At 40.2% G+C, this 20,263-nt stretch overlaps 1 protein-coding gene across 1 annotated transcript in view; it reads left to right on the top strand.

The window, feature by feature from the left end:
• npr2 (natriuretic peptide receptor 2) overlaps positions 1 to 10,852 on the top strand; it is a 114,037-nt gene extending 103,185 nt beyond the window's left edge. The window contains exons 17-22 of the mRNA XM_088355853.1: positions 1,340 to 1,463; positions 2,759 to 2,827; positions 2,884 to 3,058; positions 5,473 to 5,571; positions 7,831 to 7,922; positions 10,367 to 10,852. Coding sequence (XP_088211979.1) covers positions 1,340 to 1,463; positions 2,759 to 2,827; positions 2,884 to 3,058; positions 5,473 to 5,571; positions 7,831 to 7,922; positions 10,367 to 10,429 — 622 coding nt within the window. The 3' untranslated portion in view covers positions 10,430 to 10,852. The remainder of the gene's footprint in view (positions 1 to 1,339; positions 1,464 to 2,758; positions 2,828 to 2,883; positions 3,059 to 5,472; positions 5,572 to 7,830; positions 7,923 to 10,366) is intronic.
• Positions 10,853 to 20,263: the final 9,411 nt, after the last annotated feature.

Below are 20,263 nucleotides of genomic sequence, written 5' to 3'. Positions count from 1 at the left end.
AAAAACTATCATCAACTGACAATGTCATTATCGTAAGGGACATACCATAGAAAAGTCATAATCATAAGGGATATAGCAGTTCTATAGCAAGAATTATCATCAACTGACGATGACATCATCATAGGGACCTACAGTAGAAACCACATAGCAACTGAAAACATAATCATCATCAGGTACATTGCAATCCTATCAAAACTAATGACAACTGCACACTGAATACATTATCAATAAAGTTATAAAAACTGACATCACAATGCTCTTTAGAGCCATACGGTAGAAACTACATAGCAACTGAAAACAGTGTCATCATCGGGGACATAGCAATTCCATTGCAACTAATGGAAATGCAGAAGGCAACTGCACACCAAAGTCATCAACTATAGAGATATAGAAACTGACATCATCATCCTCTTTCGAGGCATACAGTAGAAACATTAGAGCAACTGAGAACATTTTTATAATTCAAGACATTTCTACTTCATTATAACTTGATTCCTAAGAGATGTTACCTCTTCATAGCAATTGGCAATATCATCATTGTAAGGGACATACAGTAGATACCCCATAGCAACTAAATATATTGTCATAATTCATGGCATTCCTACTACATAATAACTTAATACATCAGCATAAGGGATGTAACTTCCCCATAGCAACTGGCATCATCCTCATCATTAAATGGGACATGCAGGAGAAACCACCTAGCGACTGAAAACATTGCGTTGTAGCACCAAAACCCTTTAAAATGACTGTTTCATGATAGAAATGAAGGCCAACATACGCAGTGAAAATGGAGTAAGAAGACAACGTGTCAATCTTTTAAGTGGCACTCTACAGAAATTTAGTCCAAATTAGTAAGTACTTGTGTTAATGAAAGACCTGTTATCCCACTCAAGCCCACATTTGAACTATTCCCTAACTGGAGACTAAAGGGGAACAGAACACCATCACAGGCGACCTACTAATGAAGGTGAAGTAAAGATCAGAGAAGTGGGCTAAGAAGCCTGTGAAACACATCACCGGTAAATCCCACCCCATCTCAAACGTTGGACCAGATTTTCCGCGAGGGAAAACGTTCCCTCGCACAAAGTTGCCCAGTCAGCAAAAGATGAGCTTGAGAGAAAGGACAGATATCACTCCCCTCGCCATTTGTTTCACATTAGCGTCCTTTGGTTTTGTCTGAGAGAAACATTAGCCAGGATTCGATTATTGAATCACACTTAGCTGCCGTTCTGTTTTGGAAAGTCAACCAAAGATTTTCAGTTCCATGCAACAGTGCTAAACAGTGTTTTATTTGCTGACTTGTGTGTTTCGTTTTTTTGACTTTGTGTGTTGGCAGTTCTGTAGCAGAGCAGCTAAAACGAGGGGAGACAGTCCAGGCAGAAGCTTTTGACAGCGTCACTATATACTTCAGTGACATTGTTGGCTTCACGTCCATGTCTGCCGAGAGTACGCCACTTCAGGTACTCGAAAAAAAACCTAAATTCTTTCAGGGTACAGATGACAAACTCAGTTTGTCTCTGGGCCGGATCCAGACTTTCTGTTCTGAGGCGGTCCGGATCAGTAAACAAATGTCAACTCCAAATTTTTAGCTTTGTTTTTCACTATTATGCTTTATCATTCAGCATAAATTTGTAAGTACCCCACATATTAATCACGGATCTTTTCTAACCACAACAGATTTCTTTCCTTTCCTCACCTTATCCCTGTTCAATAAGGGGTCGGTTCCCATACACATTTGTACGACTGTGAACAGTAAATGATGCAACAATACCCAACCAATGTGTCGCCAAGATGTCAGGAGTTTGAACACCCGTATTCAAACCCCTAATTCCGAGCATGAAGTAAGGTATGACTTGGCTTGAACCAGTGACCTCCCAATCTTGGGGCAGGCACTACCCCAAGGCCACTGAGCTGGTTCTAAACACAACACTTTTATTCACACGCAATGGGGAAAACATATTTTCATGTTTGGCGTTATTTGTGGAAACTGGTTTATCTTAACTGTTAAGTGAAAGCATTTTACACCTGAACACACATCATCACGCTATAAAAACTCAACATTGCCCTCTGGCGGCTCCATAGAGCATTTGGTTAGCATGGATTAAAAAAACTATTGTTATAAATATAGAGACTTGCTTCTTTTTTGACATACTCTGAAATGTATGATGGGCCAGATTGAATCCCCCAACATACCAGACCTATTTCCTGATCCATGACACAACTGTACAACTTCAAGTAATCAGTGACAACAAATTGGTGTACGGTTCAACGATCCCTTAAGCGCCTGGGTCGTTGGGGCACCACTTCCTGTGGTACAGCCCTCTCCAGGCCTTGTTTTTGGGTAGGGTTTGCACCCCCACTAGGAACAGATGGTACTGGTTTCCATGATTATCATTAGCAGAACCTTCTTATGTGACTCAGATATAGCACCTTCATAATCCGCTCGCTGTTGTTTTTCATTGGAAAGTGTCATTCACTCTTTGGAAATGAGCCAGAACTCGGCACTGAGGGGCAGCGGCCTGTGACATTACCGGTACCAGATTCTAAATCCCTGCGGAAAAACAATTTAGTTTTGAAATTTTGAGTACCACATCATACAGTATGCATCGTATCACTACTGACTTTCATATTTTATTGAAAATCAAACTACTGAGTAAATAACTCGATGGATAAATGCCCCCTTCCCTGTTGTACGCTAAATGCAGCATAAAGTCGTACATGTGCACAACACTGACAAAGTGTTGTTTCTCTCCAGGTGGTAACGCTGCTCAACGACTTGTACACCTGTTTCGACGCCATCATCGATAACTTTGACGTTTACAAAGTAAGTCGGACTCTCGCCGTGACTTTGTCCCAAATGAAAGACCGTTATTTCATCAGGTGGAGACCATCGGAGACGCTTACATGGTGGTATCGGGTCTGCCGGTGCGAAACGGGAAACTTCACGCCAGAGAGATAGCCGGCATGTCGCTGGCCTTGTTAGAGCAAGTCAAAACCTTCAAGATCCGACACAGACCCAATGATCAGCTCAGACTCCGGATAGGGATACACACGGGTAAGTACAAATATACATCTAGACAAATTCTCTCTCTCTCTCTGTCTCTCTCTCTTTGTCTCTGTCTGTCTGTGTCTGTGTCTGTCTGTGTCTGTGTCTGTCTCTGTCTCTGTCTGTCTGTGTGCGTCTGTCTGTGTCTGTCTGTGTCTGTCTGTGTCTGTCTGTCTGTGTCTGTCTGTGTCTGTCTGTGTCTGTGTCTGTCTGTCTGTCTGTCTCTGTCTGTCTGTCTCTGTCTGTGTCTGTCTGTGTCTGTCTGTGTCTGTCTGTCTGTCTGTCTCTGTCTGTCTGTCTCTGTCTGTCTGTCTCTGTCTGTCTCTGTCTGTCTCTGTCTGTCTGTCTCTGTCTGTCTGTCTCTGTCTGTCTCTGTCTGTCTCTGTCTGTCTCTGTCTGCCTCTCTGTGTCTCTGTGTCTCTGTGTCTCTGTGTCTCTGTGTGTCTGTGTCTCTCTGTGTCTGTGTCTCTCTCTCTGTGTCTCTCTGTGTCTCTCTGTGTCTGTGTCTCTCTGTCTTTCTTTTTGTGTTTATGTCTGTCTGTCTGGCCGTCACTCTGCAGGGTCCTCGAGGGTGCATGGGAGTTTGCCTGTCCGGTTTACATGTGTTTTGTGGACTTGGAGAAGGCATTCGACCGTGTTCTTCGGGAGGCCCGTTGGGGGGTGCTTCAGGAGTATGGGGTAACAGACAGTCTTATCCGGGCTGTGCGATCCCTGTATGCCCGGTGCCAGAGTTTGGTCCGCATTGCCGGCAGGAAGTTGGATTCGTTCCCGGTGTGGGTTGGACTCCGCCAGGGCTGCCCTTTGTCACCGATTCTGTTCATAACTTTTATGGACAGAATTTCTAGGCGCAGCCTTGGTGGGGATGGAGTCCGGTTTGGGGGCCTCAGCATTGCGTCACTGCTTTTTGCAGATGACGTAGTGCTGTTGGCTTCCTCAGGCCGTGATCTTCAGCTCTCGCTAGAGCAATTCGCAGCCGAGTGGGAAGCGGCCAGGATGAGGATCAGCACCTCTAAGTCCGAGACCATGGTACTCAGCCGGAAAAGGGTGGCATGCTCCCTCCAGATTTGGGATGAGATCTTGCCCTATGTGGAGGAGTTTAAGTATCTTGGGTTCTTGTTCACGAGTGAGGGTAGGGTGGAACGGGAGATCGACAGACAGGTCGGTGCAGCGTCTGCTGTCATTCGGACCCTGTACCGGTCCGTCGTGGTGAAGAGGAAGCTGGGCCGAAAGGCAAAGCTCTCGATCTACCGGTCGATCTACGTTCTTACCCTCACCTATGGTCATGAACTTTGGGTCATATCCAAAAGAACACGATCCCGGATACAAGTGGCCGAAATGAGTTTCTTCCGCAGGATGTCTGGGCTCTCCCTCAGAGATAAGGTGAGAAACTCAGTCATCTGGGAGGGACTCTGTGTAGAGCCACTGCTCCTCCGCATTGGGAGGAGCCAGATGAGGTGGCTCGGGCATCTGATAAGGACGCCTCCTGTACGCCTCCCTCGGGAGGTGTCCCGGGCATGTCCCACCGGCAGGAGGCCCCGGGGGAGACCCAGGACACGCTGGAGAGACTATACAAATAAAGATGACTTGACTTGACTTGACTTGACTTGACAGTCTAATACATTTCTCTATTGTCATCCATTCATCCATCCACCCACCCTTCACCTCTCTTTTAAACCTCTACATCTTTCCTACTCTCTTTCTTCTCCTCACTTTCTCTCTTTCTAACGTTCCTGCTCTCTCTTTCTCCCTTTTGTCCTTCCTTTTTTCTTTCTCTTTGTCTGTCTCTCTCTATCTCTATTCTTATATTCCTCTTTCATTCTAATCAATTTATTCCCTTTTCAATCAAAGAATCCACCCTTCACCTTTCTTATGATTACTCTACATCTTGCTATCTTTCTTTGTCACACTGTCTCTCTCTCTTTCTGTGTTTCTCTTGTGCTTCTCTTGTCTTTGTTTCCCTCTCTCTCTGACTCTCGCTCTCGCTTTTCTTTCTCCTCATTTCTCTCACTCTCACTTTTCTTTCTCTCCATTACTCACGCTTTCTCTTCTTTCTCTTCATTTATTTCACACTCTCTTTTCTTTCTATAAATTTCCTTCGCTCTCCCTTTTTTCTCTTTATTTCTCTCGCACTCTCTTTTCTATCTCTTCATTTCTCACGTCTCTTTCTCTGATTATTTCTCTCTTTTGACCACTCTAACTTCCTCTCTATTTTTTTCTCTCCATCCATCTTTCTCTTATTAACCACCCCTACATCTGTCCGTCCGTCTGTCTGTCTGTCTGTCTGTCTTACCGTCTGTCCGTCCATCCGTCTGTCTAGTTATGGACCTATATAGCTAGCTACCTAACCTGTAGATAGCCATTATTTACATTCTTTAACCCATTGACTTCCATAAATAGCTTGTATCATAATGTTTATTTTTTAGGTCCAGTCTGTGCCGGAGTTGTTGGTTTGAAAATGCCAAGATACTGTTTGTTTGGAGATACCGTCAACACGGCATCCCGAATGGAGTCAAATGGAGAGGGTGAGCATGACAATCTTTCCTTATTATTGTTCTTTTATCCCCTAGTCCATTACCTATTCCTCACTCAAATAGTTTCTTCAAAAGTCTTTTACAGATCTCTAAGTGATGATAATTCAGTCCCATTAGTTTTTTCTCTATTTCCCTTCTTTTTGGAGTGGAATAATTATTATTAAGTGTCTTCAATTAGTCTGCTTGTATGAGTCAGGATTTTAAAAGGTTATTTTAGGCTTTCTTTATACATGCTTTTTATTACTATTTTATAAACACCAAATTGAAATCTCTAATTAATTGTTTCATTATTCTTCTTCTTATGCTTTTCAAAACAAGTTCATTAATAATTTTCCTCAATCGAGAATCAAATGACTTAACTTCTTCACCTTAAACGGGACGTGTGTATTATGTGGCCACTAAATGTTGCTGTATTGTGTATTGCAACTGAAAACGATAGCTAAAAAAGCACAAGGAAACCTGTATATATTTGAGAATACAATGTACACCTTTAAAATAGCTGGTGAGTATATTGGACAGATACACATACTCGGTATGTCCACTATCTGTCCAAATTGTCAGTAATATTTGCAAGCAATTTTTCTCCATCCGGCCATGCCATAATCCTTAGGCATTGAATCATGGTGGTGCATATGCACTTACTTAAATCCTCGTATTTCACTCTTTGCAGGAAGTTGTTAATATATTTTTTACATACAAGGCCATGTTTGCTGAGAAGACATTGGATCTTTCCCTCTGACTCTTACATATTTGCAGTTCTGTCCTCGTTTGTTTTAACCAAACAAGCATAAAAAATGATAATACTACCAGTGTTGGGCACATTACTGAAAAATAATAATAAGTTACAGTTACCAGTTATTTTATTTACAAAGTAGCTCAGTTACCCCCCAGATTACTGACACTAAAAAGTACTGTAGCTCGTTACTCCAAAAGTATCTATCTAGTTACAAAACTGCTTTAAAATGGCCGCATAATAAAAGAAATGGGAGAAAACATGTAGACCAATCTGTGGAATCATATTTCTTGCTTTGTGCAATCTTGAGAACTAGCAAACGAACAGTTAGCCGAGACACTCCATATCCTTTTTGTCTCGAATATCCCCTTCTGCATTTTTGGGTACTATCCAAGGCCTTTTTTTTTATCCAGGCATTGTCTATTAAAAAGAATATTTAAAAAAAAAAAAAAAAAAAATCAACACATTTTTACTGCAGATTCTATTCTTAAGTATGCTCCATTGATTTTTGATTGGTTTGTTGTTCGTGTATAAACCACGCCTCCTTCCCTACACGGTACCTGCCACTTGCTATTGGTGACACGCAGCCAAATATCTACCTATATATAGATGACCCCCTGATTTAAGTATTTTATTTTAAGATGGTAAATTAGGCTTGGATGCGGGTATATATAATAGGGGGAATATCTCCATGATGAGAAATTCAGGAGCCTCATATACTGTGCTTGAGACGGTGCAGCCATATCTGTATTTAGTTTTACTTTGTATGTAAATATGAACATGTCCTTCCTTCAAATTGATGTTGCATTACTTTTTATAATTTAATGAGTAGCTTAATAATGCAGTAATGTACCACAGTGCAACTACAGTAGCGTTATAAAATTGTATTAGTAACGCATTACAGTACTTGTTATCGTGAAAAGTAATTTTGTTCAAGAAACACTTTGTAACGTGTTTCTTCCAAGACTAAGTACTACCTTGTAAATATTTTTGCCTATTTATCCTGACATTCTATTTATCTTAATTTTTTCTTTTAAGTCTTTATTACATGTTTATTTTGTTTATCAAGGAATGCCATGTCTAATCTTTTTGCGAAACATGTTCACTACGTTGGTATCAATGACAATAAAGACAATTCTGATTCTAATATTGGTAGATACAAATTTCCCTCATCATCCCTTTTGTAATATAAGCTGTGAAAGCCTTTCAGACTGATGCTTCTATTTTTAGTCTGCAAAGACAGGAACTCTTGTTCTGAAAGTACGGTGGGATATCACTGGAGAAGTTATTGGGACATATTGATTAGCTGCTAAGTCGCTTCCTGTCTTCTGGTAAATAATTGATAGCACTTAAAGTGTAGGGGCCCTTAGCCAGTGATATATTGAAGCCTGAAGCCACTGTTAAGATCTGCGTATGAAATATCTATATGTGATGAAACTGCTTGGAGTGTGACATTTCAAAATAAAGACGTTTCAGTTTGAATATATTGGGGTAAAAAACAAATGTGTGTTTTACAGCGCTGAAGATTCACGTATCCTCAGCCACCAAAGAAGTGCTGGACGAGTTTGGCTACTTCGATCTACAGTTACGGGGAGACATTGAAATGAAAGTAAGGAATCTATATCTTTTATATTTAAAGGGACAGTGTGTAATATTTAACCATTAGGTGTTACTGTATAGAGTCACGCAACTGAAAACAAGTAGTAAAAAGCACAAGGAAGAATATCAACTAGGGAGACTTGAAGAGACTGTAAAACAATGTTTTTCCTTGTCATCTATTTTCCCAGCTTTTTTGCTAGATTTTTAGCTACCCGTAGCAGTCAGATGGTGGACATTCATGTCAGTTCCCTCTAGGTGTGGCTAAGTTGTAAGTGAGGCTAAGAAGTAAAACTGTGTGTTGTGGTTCCTTATAATCACTGTTGTTTGTATTCCTTCCTGTGTTTTTAGCACACATTTCAGTTGCACAACACTATGCTATAAAGCAACAGCTAGTAGTCAAATATTGCACACCGTCTCTTTAAGTATCATGTAGTCTTCTGTTCAAGTGTCTTTTATTTTTGTATGTTTTTTAAAAAAAACGAATTGAACAAAGATTTTGCTGCTCCACAATGAAAATGTGTTTAAATATTGAGTGAAAAACATTGAATAATAGGACGAAGAGTAACATTTAAAATGAATTGTGTAATATAAGAAAATAAATAATTACAATCACCAAAATGATCTGCCAATAAAACATGTCCAATAGAAAACTCAAGATAAGCCGTCAAACAAGTGATAATTAAAGGAAACCAAGCAATCTTTTTGTCAACCAACATAGGCGGTTCTCATGTTCAGGTCAGCGATGCCATTGTCATCTGATGACTGATGATGACTTCATCATCAATCGCTCCGATGATGTATGACTTTTTGAGCTGGGAACGTGTCATCATTTGACCTCTGTTTGATAACGAGCATCGACGAGATGCAAGAAGATACTTACCCTATATTCCAGACTACATGCCGCCACTTTTTGCTACATTTTAAACACTGCAGCTTTAAATGTTTGTGGTGGCACTGAGGAAAACGGCGAGTCGTTCTTTTCCACAATGCATGTGCCTCAGATTCAAAAACACTGCAGTGACGTCTGGAAACAGAGAAATCAGTATGTGTTTTTGCCAATATTATTCTTATAATGCATCAAAACAGGAGGTTTGAAAGTACAGTACTTTATTGAATATTTGCTACATACTCATTGTTTTGTGAAATATTTCAACAGACTCATGATATTTCACCCACAAATCAAGTCCAACTGGAAGGGCAGTGGAAGTCATTCAAAAATGCTACACTTCTCTTTCTGTATCATCAGAGTCAATGTCAGGTCTATGACTGCAACTAACTATTATTTTTTTAAATATATTTTTAAATATTCAGTGTTTTGGACAGATAAAAAAAGCATTCATGAGTTGCACGAAAGAGTTATTATTTTTAGATTATTCTATAAAACAATAAAAAATCCAAATGTTTGTTAAATGGCCTAACAATAAAGAAAAATACACACAAAAGTGTGCTATACACCTGCAAATATGTAAGATACTTTTTTCATAAAGTGCAAAAAAAGAGTGGGAACATTGGAGGAGCATGAGATGTAATCTTATTGTACATGGAATGTGTTTATACAGTACTTTGAGTAGAAATTTGGTGTCTGATAATACTATATAAATACATTTGGATTTGGTTCAAGGCTTATACATCAAAATAAGATCTCGGAGTGCCCTCTGCCAGACTAAAGTGCGACAACAAAATCATAGCCAGATCGAAAGGAAAATCAGTGCACTCTCTTATTTGTATTCAATTGACGTGCTGAGTGCTTTATAAATCGCAAAAAATCGATGATATAATTAGTTACCAACGCTTTTAATAATCGATTTTAATATTTTGTATCGAGTAGTTCTTGCAGCCTCTTTTAGGTCACTAATCTTTCCTTTATTCCTCAGAGAACAATAACAAGCTAATGCAATATGGTCTGTTCCTAACAATGACAACAACACAAAAGACATATCTGTGTTGCAATCTGGCTGTATTCTCCACAGTGAGGTTGCGCTGGTGCTGTCGTCTAGAAACATAGGGCTCACATTTTACATGAGGGAGCCCTCATTTGCGTTTTCTTTCCGCATAGAAGTACATATATCTTTATCTTTGTATTTGCTCTCATGAATGCTCAAATGATCTGAAAACACATGAAATTAATATGCACGGCTTAAAATCTGGTGCAGCTCATACAAAGACCAAATTCAATTTTGTTCTTAAATTTGAGCATGTGCCTTTTAATCATGTGCGCTCCATATTCCGGGATTTACGGTATTATTTACTCCAACATGATGTCATCATTTATGTAGTGAAAAGTGATAAATGGAAGAGGGAAAAAGCTTTTAGTCAAATGATTTTGCTATTAGGGTTGAAACGTGATCCCTGCGATCATCTTAAAGAAAGGGAAACCAATTGAGGATATCAGGTTACATCCCCCACTGCCCTGACCTGCTCCTCTTGATGAACCTATCGATTTGTGTCTTTCAGGGCAAAGGTAAAATGAGAACCTATTGGCTACTCGGGGAGAAGTCTGATGTGTACGTTATCTGAGAAGCCACGGCGACATCAGAAGGACCAGTGGCTGAGCCACTGCTTTATTTGTTCTAGAATAAATACTTTGCATTAAATTTCCATGCAGACAAACGTATAAACCGTACACCAAAAGAGGAAATTCCAGGTATTTTCAGGACCTGAATGCTGCAACTTATAAAACAAAACGTGTTTTTGTATGAAGAAATTTCCTGTCCTTGGAAAGGAAATTAGCTTATTTTTTGTGCTTTCTATATTAAGATTTGTATAATGTGTTTTGAAGTCAATGATGTATTGATATTTTCTTGGTTCATCCTCCGGAGACAGTGTTGGTGTACACTGCTGGCAGGCTTTAACAGTGTGATACAGGACAATGCAGGATTTGTATATATGTATATCCAAGATGTTGTAAAATATTTTGTTCAATAAACTCATTAAAACATCCTCAGTATTGATTTTTCTTACATATTTTAGCATTTTTGATATACTGTGTTCCAAAGAAGGTAGTTTTCCCGAAAAATATGAATAAACGCAAAAAAGCACAACGAGGGAAAAAACTCTGGTGTATCAGATGATCATTTCAGTTTTGCCTTTTTTTTCTCTCTATTCTCAAACATTCATTTCTGGTACCGTGTAATGAAATAATGTCTAATGCCTTTTCATATGTCACCTGTATCACCGGTGGTCTATTGGGTATGTGTCTGTGAGGCTTCATTGCCGCTATCCAGGTTCAATTCCCATTGCTTACAATGTTTTGCAATTATGGTCAGCATGTGCTTTGGTTGATCAATCATTTCACAAATACTGTTTACATTTCCAATCTTATCCACCAAATTTTGCTGCACATAATGCCCACCGGGTTATAAGGCACATTTTCAAATTTGGGCTTTTAAGGTGAGCCTTATACTGCGGAAAATATGATACTGTATATATATTTCAAAACGACTCAAATTATGGACTTTTAGTAGAAAAACGTTAACCTACTGAACCCAAACAATCAACACTGCACTATTGGGTTTGTGACTTTCCACTGTAGCAGTTTCCTATTCACAATTTCAAAATAAATTATACAAAAAGTGCAATTCAAAATTATTCAAATGGAGAACACTGTCTTTTTTTGTCCTTTGACCTCAAGAGGATGATATACATATCTCATATTTTTTTTTGCTACACTCAACATGTGTAATCAAACTTAACATGTCTTTTTCTATGCTTTGAAATGGCATTGGTAAACTTGCATTTGCAGGGCACTATCACTTTTTAATGTTAAGGAGTGTTATCGAACCTCAGTTAAAACGGTTCTGCGTCACACCAGTTGAGGAACACTGGTCAAACGCTAACAAGTACATTCCAAAATGATCATGTAGATAAGGCAATTATATTTTTAAGGCTCTGTGTCGGGAAGTTTTTTGGGATGCTGCTGACGCACAACACAGAAGCAGATATTCGTACAATCAAACGTTTGTCCTTTATTAGGGCAATATCTGTCACAAGGAAAGGAAGGCGGCGAGGCAACAGTGTCCAGAGCACCAGAGGCAAACAAGCTTTCCAAAATACACAGGCGAAAGGTTCCGAGCAGCGAAGTTCACAGTCCAAAACTTAATCAGATGATATTCCAAGTCCAGGAGGTCAGGCAGGGGTTTGTTACACTGGGTACACAAGAGCGCTGTGACAATAGTGCTTAGAACGTGACGAGAAAGGCAATGAACTAGCCAGGAACCCAAGGGGATAGAGTACTAATAAACGGAAGAGGAAGAGTTGCGATAGGGAGCAAAAAGTCTGGGAAATCAAGACAAGTGACAACAGTTGTGAGGAGAATAAAACCTGGAAGTGAGTGACCGAAAAAGGTATAATGACCGAGAGAAAAAGATTGAGACGACATGCAGAGAAACAGAACTTATGGAGGACCAATCCCACATATGTAAATACGAATGAAGGAATAAAAACCTACAAATATATGCCATATAAATAAAGGAGCCCAACCTAAATAGATGAAATTAACGCAATTTATGTCATGATGACTGATTAGTATCACCTGTGCCCACTTGTTGGCGCCAGCCGCTGCGGTCTACTTGATTGGTTCCCTGACCTTTATAAGTCCAGTCCTTTCACTCGCCTGTTGTCAGTCCGTCCTCGGACCTCTGTTTCTACAAGGCAAGCACTTTGAGTCTGATCTCCGTCGGTCCCACTTTTAGCACGCGTTTTTTTCCACCCGTCCGTTCCTGACCTCCCCGTTTGTCTCCAGCTACGACCTGTTTTTTGACCCCGACCACATTTTCTCTCCCATCCCGGTTTAGGTCCCGTTTTTGATTCCAACCACGTTTTTGCTGTCCTGCCTTAGCCATCAACCTGTTTTTTCCGTCCTCAACACCGCCATCTCCCGCTCCGGAAGATCCACTTCTGTATTCGGAACATGATCCGATTGTGTGAGCGGCTTGCTTCCCGCGTCCAGCGAGCACCGGATCGCAGGCGCTGCCCTTCCTCTTTCTATCAATAAACTTGTGGTTAACGTTACGCATTTGGGTCCTGATTACGCTCTAGTTGTGACAATTTATGCATTTTGTCATTTATTTCAGCATTAATTTAATTTAGTATTTTGTTGTGTATTTTATTTTGCCTATTTTTTCATGTGTTTTGTCATGTATTTTATTGTGTTTTTAGTCATGTGTTTTGATTATATAATATGTGTTATATTTATTTTTTCTTGTAATTTGTTGGGTCTTTAGTCACAATAAATATTGTTCAAATGAGGAGAAGGATGGTATTTTCACCTATTAGTTGATCAGTGATAAACCAATTGGCTATAGGTTAAAATTCCAAAAGGTTTGACTATAACATTTCGTTATGGCTTAATACACAACAAAATACATGACAAAATAAATATAGAAATAAATGACAAAATTCAGAAATATATGAATACATTGCATTTATGACATATATTTAGGTACTACTTGATTTATTTTTTGTGTCCACTTATTTATATGATATGTATTTGTAGGTGGGCAGCATGGTGACGCAGTGGTTAGCGCGTGTGCCGCACAGTTATCAGGTCATGAGATCGAACCTCCTGTGTGAGGTTTGCATGTTCTCCCCGTGCATGCGTGGGTTTCCTCCGGGAACTCCGTTATCCTACCACATCCAAAAACATGCATGTCAGGTTAATTGTTGGGTTCTTATTGTCCCTAAGTGTGAATGAGCGAGTAAGTTGTCTGTGTCTGTGTGCCCTGCAATTGGCTGGCAACCAGTTCAGGGTGTCCCCTGCTCACTGCCCGAAGATAGCTGAGATGGGCTCCAGCACCCCGCAACCCTACTGAGAATAAGCGGTGCAGATAATAGATGGATGGATGGATATTTGTAGGTATCTATTTATTTATCCATTTATTTTTACATATGGCAGGACGCTCTTGACAGTAATTTTTGATTTTCAACAGGCAAAAAAGACAGACATCCTTGATACAAAAAAATACCATTAAATGAAAGAAGGCGTTATTAATCCGGTTATCAGTACATTTTATATTGTAGGAAAAGTGGGTTAAAATAACTTCCCCCAAAAAAATAATAGCAATTTTCTTTCACAGATCAAACTACAATAAAATAAAAGTGCAAAGAGAAGTCACATAGAGTGGAAACAAATAACGATTCCTGGTGTATTATACAATAATGAATCAAGATGTCTCAGGGGACGAAGAGAACGTTCTCAGGGGCCGGGATGTGGCTCCCGGGCCTGGATTTAGACATATGTGGATTAGAGGAAGTGTGAGGAATGAGTGAGTGACACCAGTGCTCATTAGATGCTCATTATGAGCTGTGGCACTTGGCCTTTTTTCTATGCGGTGCCTCGGCTGGACACCATCTCCCCCTACTGTGTGCCTGTAATTACCGCCCACTTCCTCCTAGTAACTGCCGCCAATTTTGGGCAGAGAGAACAGCATCCTCAGCCAGTTTCTCCGTGGAGCCACGCTCCTTCTTGCCTTTTAGGATGAAATAAAAGAAAAATAGCCGCCACGCATGAAACATATTTGCTTTATCAGCCCTCGTTTTCGGAAATAGTCAGCTAGGGATAATGGATTACAGCCAAAACAATTCATGTACAGAAATTTTCAGGCTTCAAACTTCTTTAAAAAACTCAAAATGTTTTATAAGATTTAACAGCATGTGAGACACATTCGTCAAAAGGAATCAAATGTATTCAACATTTTATATTGTGATTTAAAAAATTGGAAAAGTAGGCGTTGCAGAAATATTGCCCCCCTTTGAGTTCACACTTTGTACAACCTTCTTTTGCTGTGATCACAGGCAAACGTCGTTTTCGGTTATGCATATCATCTTCAGAAACATTTACCCATTCTTCCTTACAAAACTCAAGTTCGTTAAGGTTTGATGGTAATTGTTTGTCTCATCTCATCTCATTAGCTGCACCGCTTATCCTCAGTAGGGTCACGGGGGTGCTGGAGCCCATCACAGCAATCATCGCGCAGTGGGCAGGGGACACCCTGAACTGGTTGCCAGCCAATCGCAGGGCACACAGGGACAGACAACTCGCTCGCTCTTTCACACCTAGGGACAATTTGGACCAGCCAATCTACTGTGCATCCGGAAAGTATTCACAGCGCTTCACTTTTTCCACATTTTGTTATGTTACAGCCTCATTCCAAATTGTATTAATTTAATCTCTTATCTCAAAATTCTACACAAAATACTCCATTATGACAATGTTTAAACGTTTTTTTTTTTTAACTTTTTTTAAATTTATTAAAAATAGAAAATTAAGAAATCACATTTACATAAGTATTCACAGCCTTTGCTTAATACTTTGTTGATCCACTTTTGGCAGCAAATACAGCCTCAAGTCTTTTTGAATATGATCCCACAAGTTTGGCACACCTATCTTTAGGCAGTTTTGCCCATTCTTCTTTGCAATAAGTCTCAAGCTCAATCATGTTGGATGGGAGACGTTTCTGCACAGCCATTTTCAGATCTCTCCAGAGATGTTCGATCGGATTCAAGTCTGGACTCTGGCTGGGCCACTCCAGGACATTCACGGAGTGGTTCTGAAGCCAATCTTTTGAGATCCTGGCTGTGTGCTTTGGGTCGTTGTCCTGCTGAAAAATGAACCTTCGCCCCAGCCTGAGGTCAAGAGCGCTCTGGAGCAGGTTTTCATCCAGGATATCTCTATATATTGCTGCATTCATTTTTCCTTCTCTCCTGACTAGTCTGCCAGTTCCAGCGCTGCCTGGTTTCCTCCAAACATGGCGCCTGGCCTTCACACCAAAGAGTTCAATCTTTGTCTCATCAGACCAGAGAATTTTGTTTCTCATGGTCTGAAAGTCATTCAGGTGCTTTTTGGCAAATTCCAGACGGGCTTCCATGTTCCTTTTACTAAGGAGTGGCTTTCGTCTGGCCACTCTACCATACAGGCCTGATTGGTGGATTGCTGCAGGGATGGTTGTCCTTCTGGAAGGCTCTTCTCTCTCCACAGAGGAACGCTGGAGCTCTGACAGAGTGACCATCGGGTTCTTGGTCACCTCCCTGACTAAGGCCCTTCTTCCCCGATCGCTCAGTTTAGAAGGCCGGCCAGCTCTAGGAAGAGTCCTGGTGGTTCCAAATGTCTTCCGTTTACGAATAATGGAGGCCACTGTGCTCATTGGGACCTTCAAAGCAGCAGAAATTTTTCTGTATCCTTCCCCAGATTTGTGCCTCAAGACAATCCTGTCTCGCAGGTCTACAGACAGTTCTTTTGACTTCATGCTTGGTGTTTGTGCTCTGACATGCACACCCAACTGTGGGACCTTATATTGACAGGTGTGTGACTTTCCAAATCATGTCCAATCAACTGAATTTACTGCAGGTGGACCTTAATTAAGCTGTAGAAAAATCTCAAGGATGATCAGTGGAAAAAAGATGCACCTGAGCTCAATTTTGAGCTTCATGGCAAAGGCTGTGAATACTTATGTAAATGTGATTTCTTATTTTTCTATTTTTAATAAATTTTAAAAAAGTTAAAAAAAAAACTTTTTCACATTGTCATAATGGAGTATTTTGTCTAGAATTTTGAGATAAGAGATTAAATTAATACAATTTGGAATGAGGTTGTAACATAACATAATGTGGAAAAAGTGAAGCGCTGTGAATACTTTCCGGATGCACTGTGCCTGAAATGCATATCTTTGGAATGTGGGTGGAAACCGGAGTGCCCGGAGGAAACTCACACAAGCACGGGGGGAATATACAAACTCCGCACAGGAAGTCCAGTAGCTGGATTTGAACCCACATAGGAGGTTCCCAAGACCTTAGAACTGTGCCTGCACACGCGCTAACCACTGCGCCGCCGTGCTGCCCGGTAATTGTTTGTGCGCAGCATTTTTTCAGATCTTTCCAAAATGCTATATCGGATAAAAGTCTGGACTTTGGCTTGGTCATTTTAATACCTTTATATCGTTAGTGGTAAACCATTCCATTGTAGAATTTTCTTAATGTTATTGGTCATTGTCAGGGTTGGGTAGGGTTACTTTAACTGGATTACTTTCAATTACTTTTGGATTACTCCAATACCAAATATGCTAATAAAAGACAAAATAAACTAAATATGACATCACACAGAGTGACTCAGTTAAAAATTTAGGTGTCATATTTGACCCTGATCTATCCTTTGAAACACATGTAAAGAAAATTACTAGAACCGCTTTCTTCCATCTTCGTAACATTGCTAAAATTCGTTCTATACTGTCTCAGTCGGATGCGGAAATTATAATTCATGCGTTTGTTACCTCCCGTCTCGATTACTGTAATGCACTACTCTCTGGTCTCCCGAAGTCTAGAATCAAGTCTCTTCAGCTGGTACAAAATGCCGCAGCGTGGCTTTTAACTAGGACAAAAAAGTCCGATCACATCACACCGATTTTGGCTAACCTGCATTGGCTCCCAGTTAGCCTTAGATGTGATTACAAGGTTCTTTTAGTATTATACAAAATCATACATGGACTTGCTCCCTCTTATCTTTCAGATCTGATTTTCCCCCTATGTCCCGGTCCGAAGCCTACGTTCTGAGAGTGCCGGTCTTCTGGTGATCCCAAGAGCAAAGAAGTGTTCTGCTGGTTCGAAAGCATTCTCCATCCGGGCACCGGTGCTGTGGAATACTCTTCCCCCTGAGATCCGATCTGCAACCTCAGTGGAAATGTTTAAATCTAAGCTTAAAACTCACTCCTACTCTATAGCATATGAATAACCTACTCTTTTCGTCGGCTCCAGAGCAGGGGAATGTATGATAATATTCTGAAAAATAGTCTGTGTAATATAGTGTTATGATCTGTGAAGCCCTTTGAGACTCTTCGTGATTTAGGGCTATACAAATAAAAATGACTTGACTTGACTTGACTTGAATAATATTAAGACTCACAACACGTGGTAAGTTTTCTCTCCTGGCTTTGATCTCTTTGATCTTCTGCAAAACTAACATGAAATGCGACAGAAACAAAATGAAAAGAAATCCAAACAGCTTGCCAACATCATTTTTGTCGTTCCATGTATTCCGTTACTCCCCAAGCCTGCACAAAATGTTGTCATTTTATTCATATTTAGTTTCTTTTGTATTTTATTTGCATATTTGGTATAGGAGTAATCCAAAAGTAATTGAAAGTAATCCAGTTAAAGTAACCCTACCCAACCCTGGTCATTGTCATGTTGAAAGGTGAACCTGCGCCCCATTCTTAGGTCTCTTGCAGAGTCCAGCAGATTTTCTGTAAGAATCGACCGGTTTTTGGCCTAAGTATCTTCCCAGTCCACGCTGAAAATAAGCAACCCCAGAGAATGTTAGACAGAGAGGGTAGTGTTTTCTGTGTAATATGCAGTGTTACTCTTACGCCAAAGGTAACGCTTTGCATTCAGCTCAAAAAGTTAAATCTTGATCTCATCTGACCAGAGCATCTTGTTCCACGTGTTTTCTTGTGGACACCAAACAGGACTTTACATGGTATTCTCCCAGAAAGGGATTTTTTCTTGTCACTCTTCCAAAAAGGGCAGACTTATGCAGAGTACGGCTAATACTTTTCTTATGCACAGATCGACCCACCTCAGCGGTGTATCCCTGCAGGTCATCCAATGTAATCATAGACCTGTTGGTAGCTTTTCTGATTAGTTTTCTCCTTGTTTGAGCCGAAAGATTTGAGGAGCTGCCAATATTTTTGCAACACCTACTTTTCAGTTTGTTCATTACAAATATAATATAGAATGTTAAAATATTTTAGTTCCACGTCCGGATTGTGTCTCAAATGTTGATTCTTAGAAAATATTTTCATTTTTTGGGCTTTAAGTTTAAAGCCTAAAAAAGGTTCTTGGGGGGCAATACCTTCGCTAGTCACTGGCATATTGTTAACAAGATTTGTAAAGGGAAATTGTGTAATATTTGTCCACTAAATTGTGTATTGCACCGAAAACGAGTGACAAATTGTGAAAACATTTTATATTGACCAATCCCCTCCAAAAAAAGGTAATGATGGGAGCCAGCATAATGGTTGGGCTCCTGTTGTTCACTCCAAAGAGCCTGCTCATAGAGCCGTTACGTTCAGACACATCACTTCAATGAACATTAAAGAAATCCTGCATAACAATTAATTTAATGTTGAAATTTCAAAACCTTTAGTGTAACATGTGAAACAATCCATATACTGTATCCAATTTTTTAGTCCTAAATGTTTGAGGGTTGGATGATTTTGACAGGATTTTTGTGTTTTGCAGTGTGCGCTCCCCCCCCAAATAACATAAAGATTATAATAAAAATAAAAAATAAAAGAGGAGAAAACAGAGAAAAACAGGATATGACATCTAAAATGACACGTACAAACCTTCTGAAGGGCTTTTTGCCATAGTCTAACGTTCTGACAGAAAATGTGCATGCATGTATGCTAACATTTCTTGTCACCATAGCTACCGCCCACTAATCCTTCCTGAATGCTCGAGAAGGATCAACATCTCACTGCTTTGTTCGGTGATTGACACATAAAGTATTACGAGATTCCACGCTAAAGCTCTTTTTGATTTCCCTGTGCACATGTATGCGAATCACAATCTGCATCTATCGCATGAGGTGTGCCACCTTTTCAAGGTACCCGTTCGAGGTTTATTTCTCGAGCACTAGTACTTTTGTGTGCAGCGTTTCTTTTATTGCACTTAAAGGGACGTTGTCTGTTATTTAGCGGCTCCTAATGGTGAAAAATAAAACTTCAGTCATTAAAATAGCAATACAGAGACCACTCGCTACTTTGCACTTATCACTGGTTCACTGCTTTGCAGATTTTGAATTGAATTGTCTATTGTCTTGTCATTGATTTAAACAATATCACGCAATGGTTTCTGAGCAGACAGCACACAGCCATGCTTATCAAGAGAGCAGGTAATGGAGGGCTTTGTGTGTCGAGTGGACTGTCTGTCCCCGGGACTGTGATAGGATGGTGTATGCTGTTAAACAGCCGGAGTGGCAAGGCACAAAAGTCAACGTGTCCAACCCAAAAAATAAATCCTGGGCACGGCTACTGTAGAACTAGCATTTTAGTGACTAGTTACATTAAAAAAACAATTAATCCATTGAATCAGAAAGTTAGAAGAGCGCAAAGAAATGCTGATCACCAGCAAGTGCTCCGTGAATTGTTATCCAGTGTGGGAAGAGACTGAGGCGGCTTCAGGAGTGAAGTCAATAGCAAGGATGCAGGTCCGGCCTACGCTAACAACTCTCTTAAGCCACCCCCATGAACGCCATATCCCATATCCCATTAAACAGATGAACTGGAGCTGCGACTCATGAGAAATAGCTACAATTGTATCTTATTCATCGCGGAGACCTGGCTCAATCCAAAGTTACCA

Source organism: Urocampus carinirostris, chromosome 16 (assembly GCF_059441175.1).
Source record: "Urocampus carinirostris isolate Australia breed hairy pipefish chromosome 16, RoL_Ucar_1.0, whole genome shotgun sequence".
NCBI lineage: Eukaryota > Metazoa > Chordata > Actinopteri > Syngnathiformes > Syngnathidae > Urocampus > Urocampus carinirostris.
The sequence above is the reverse complement of the archived record's forward strand: the minus strand, read 5'-3'. Positions and strand labels throughout refer to the sequence as shown.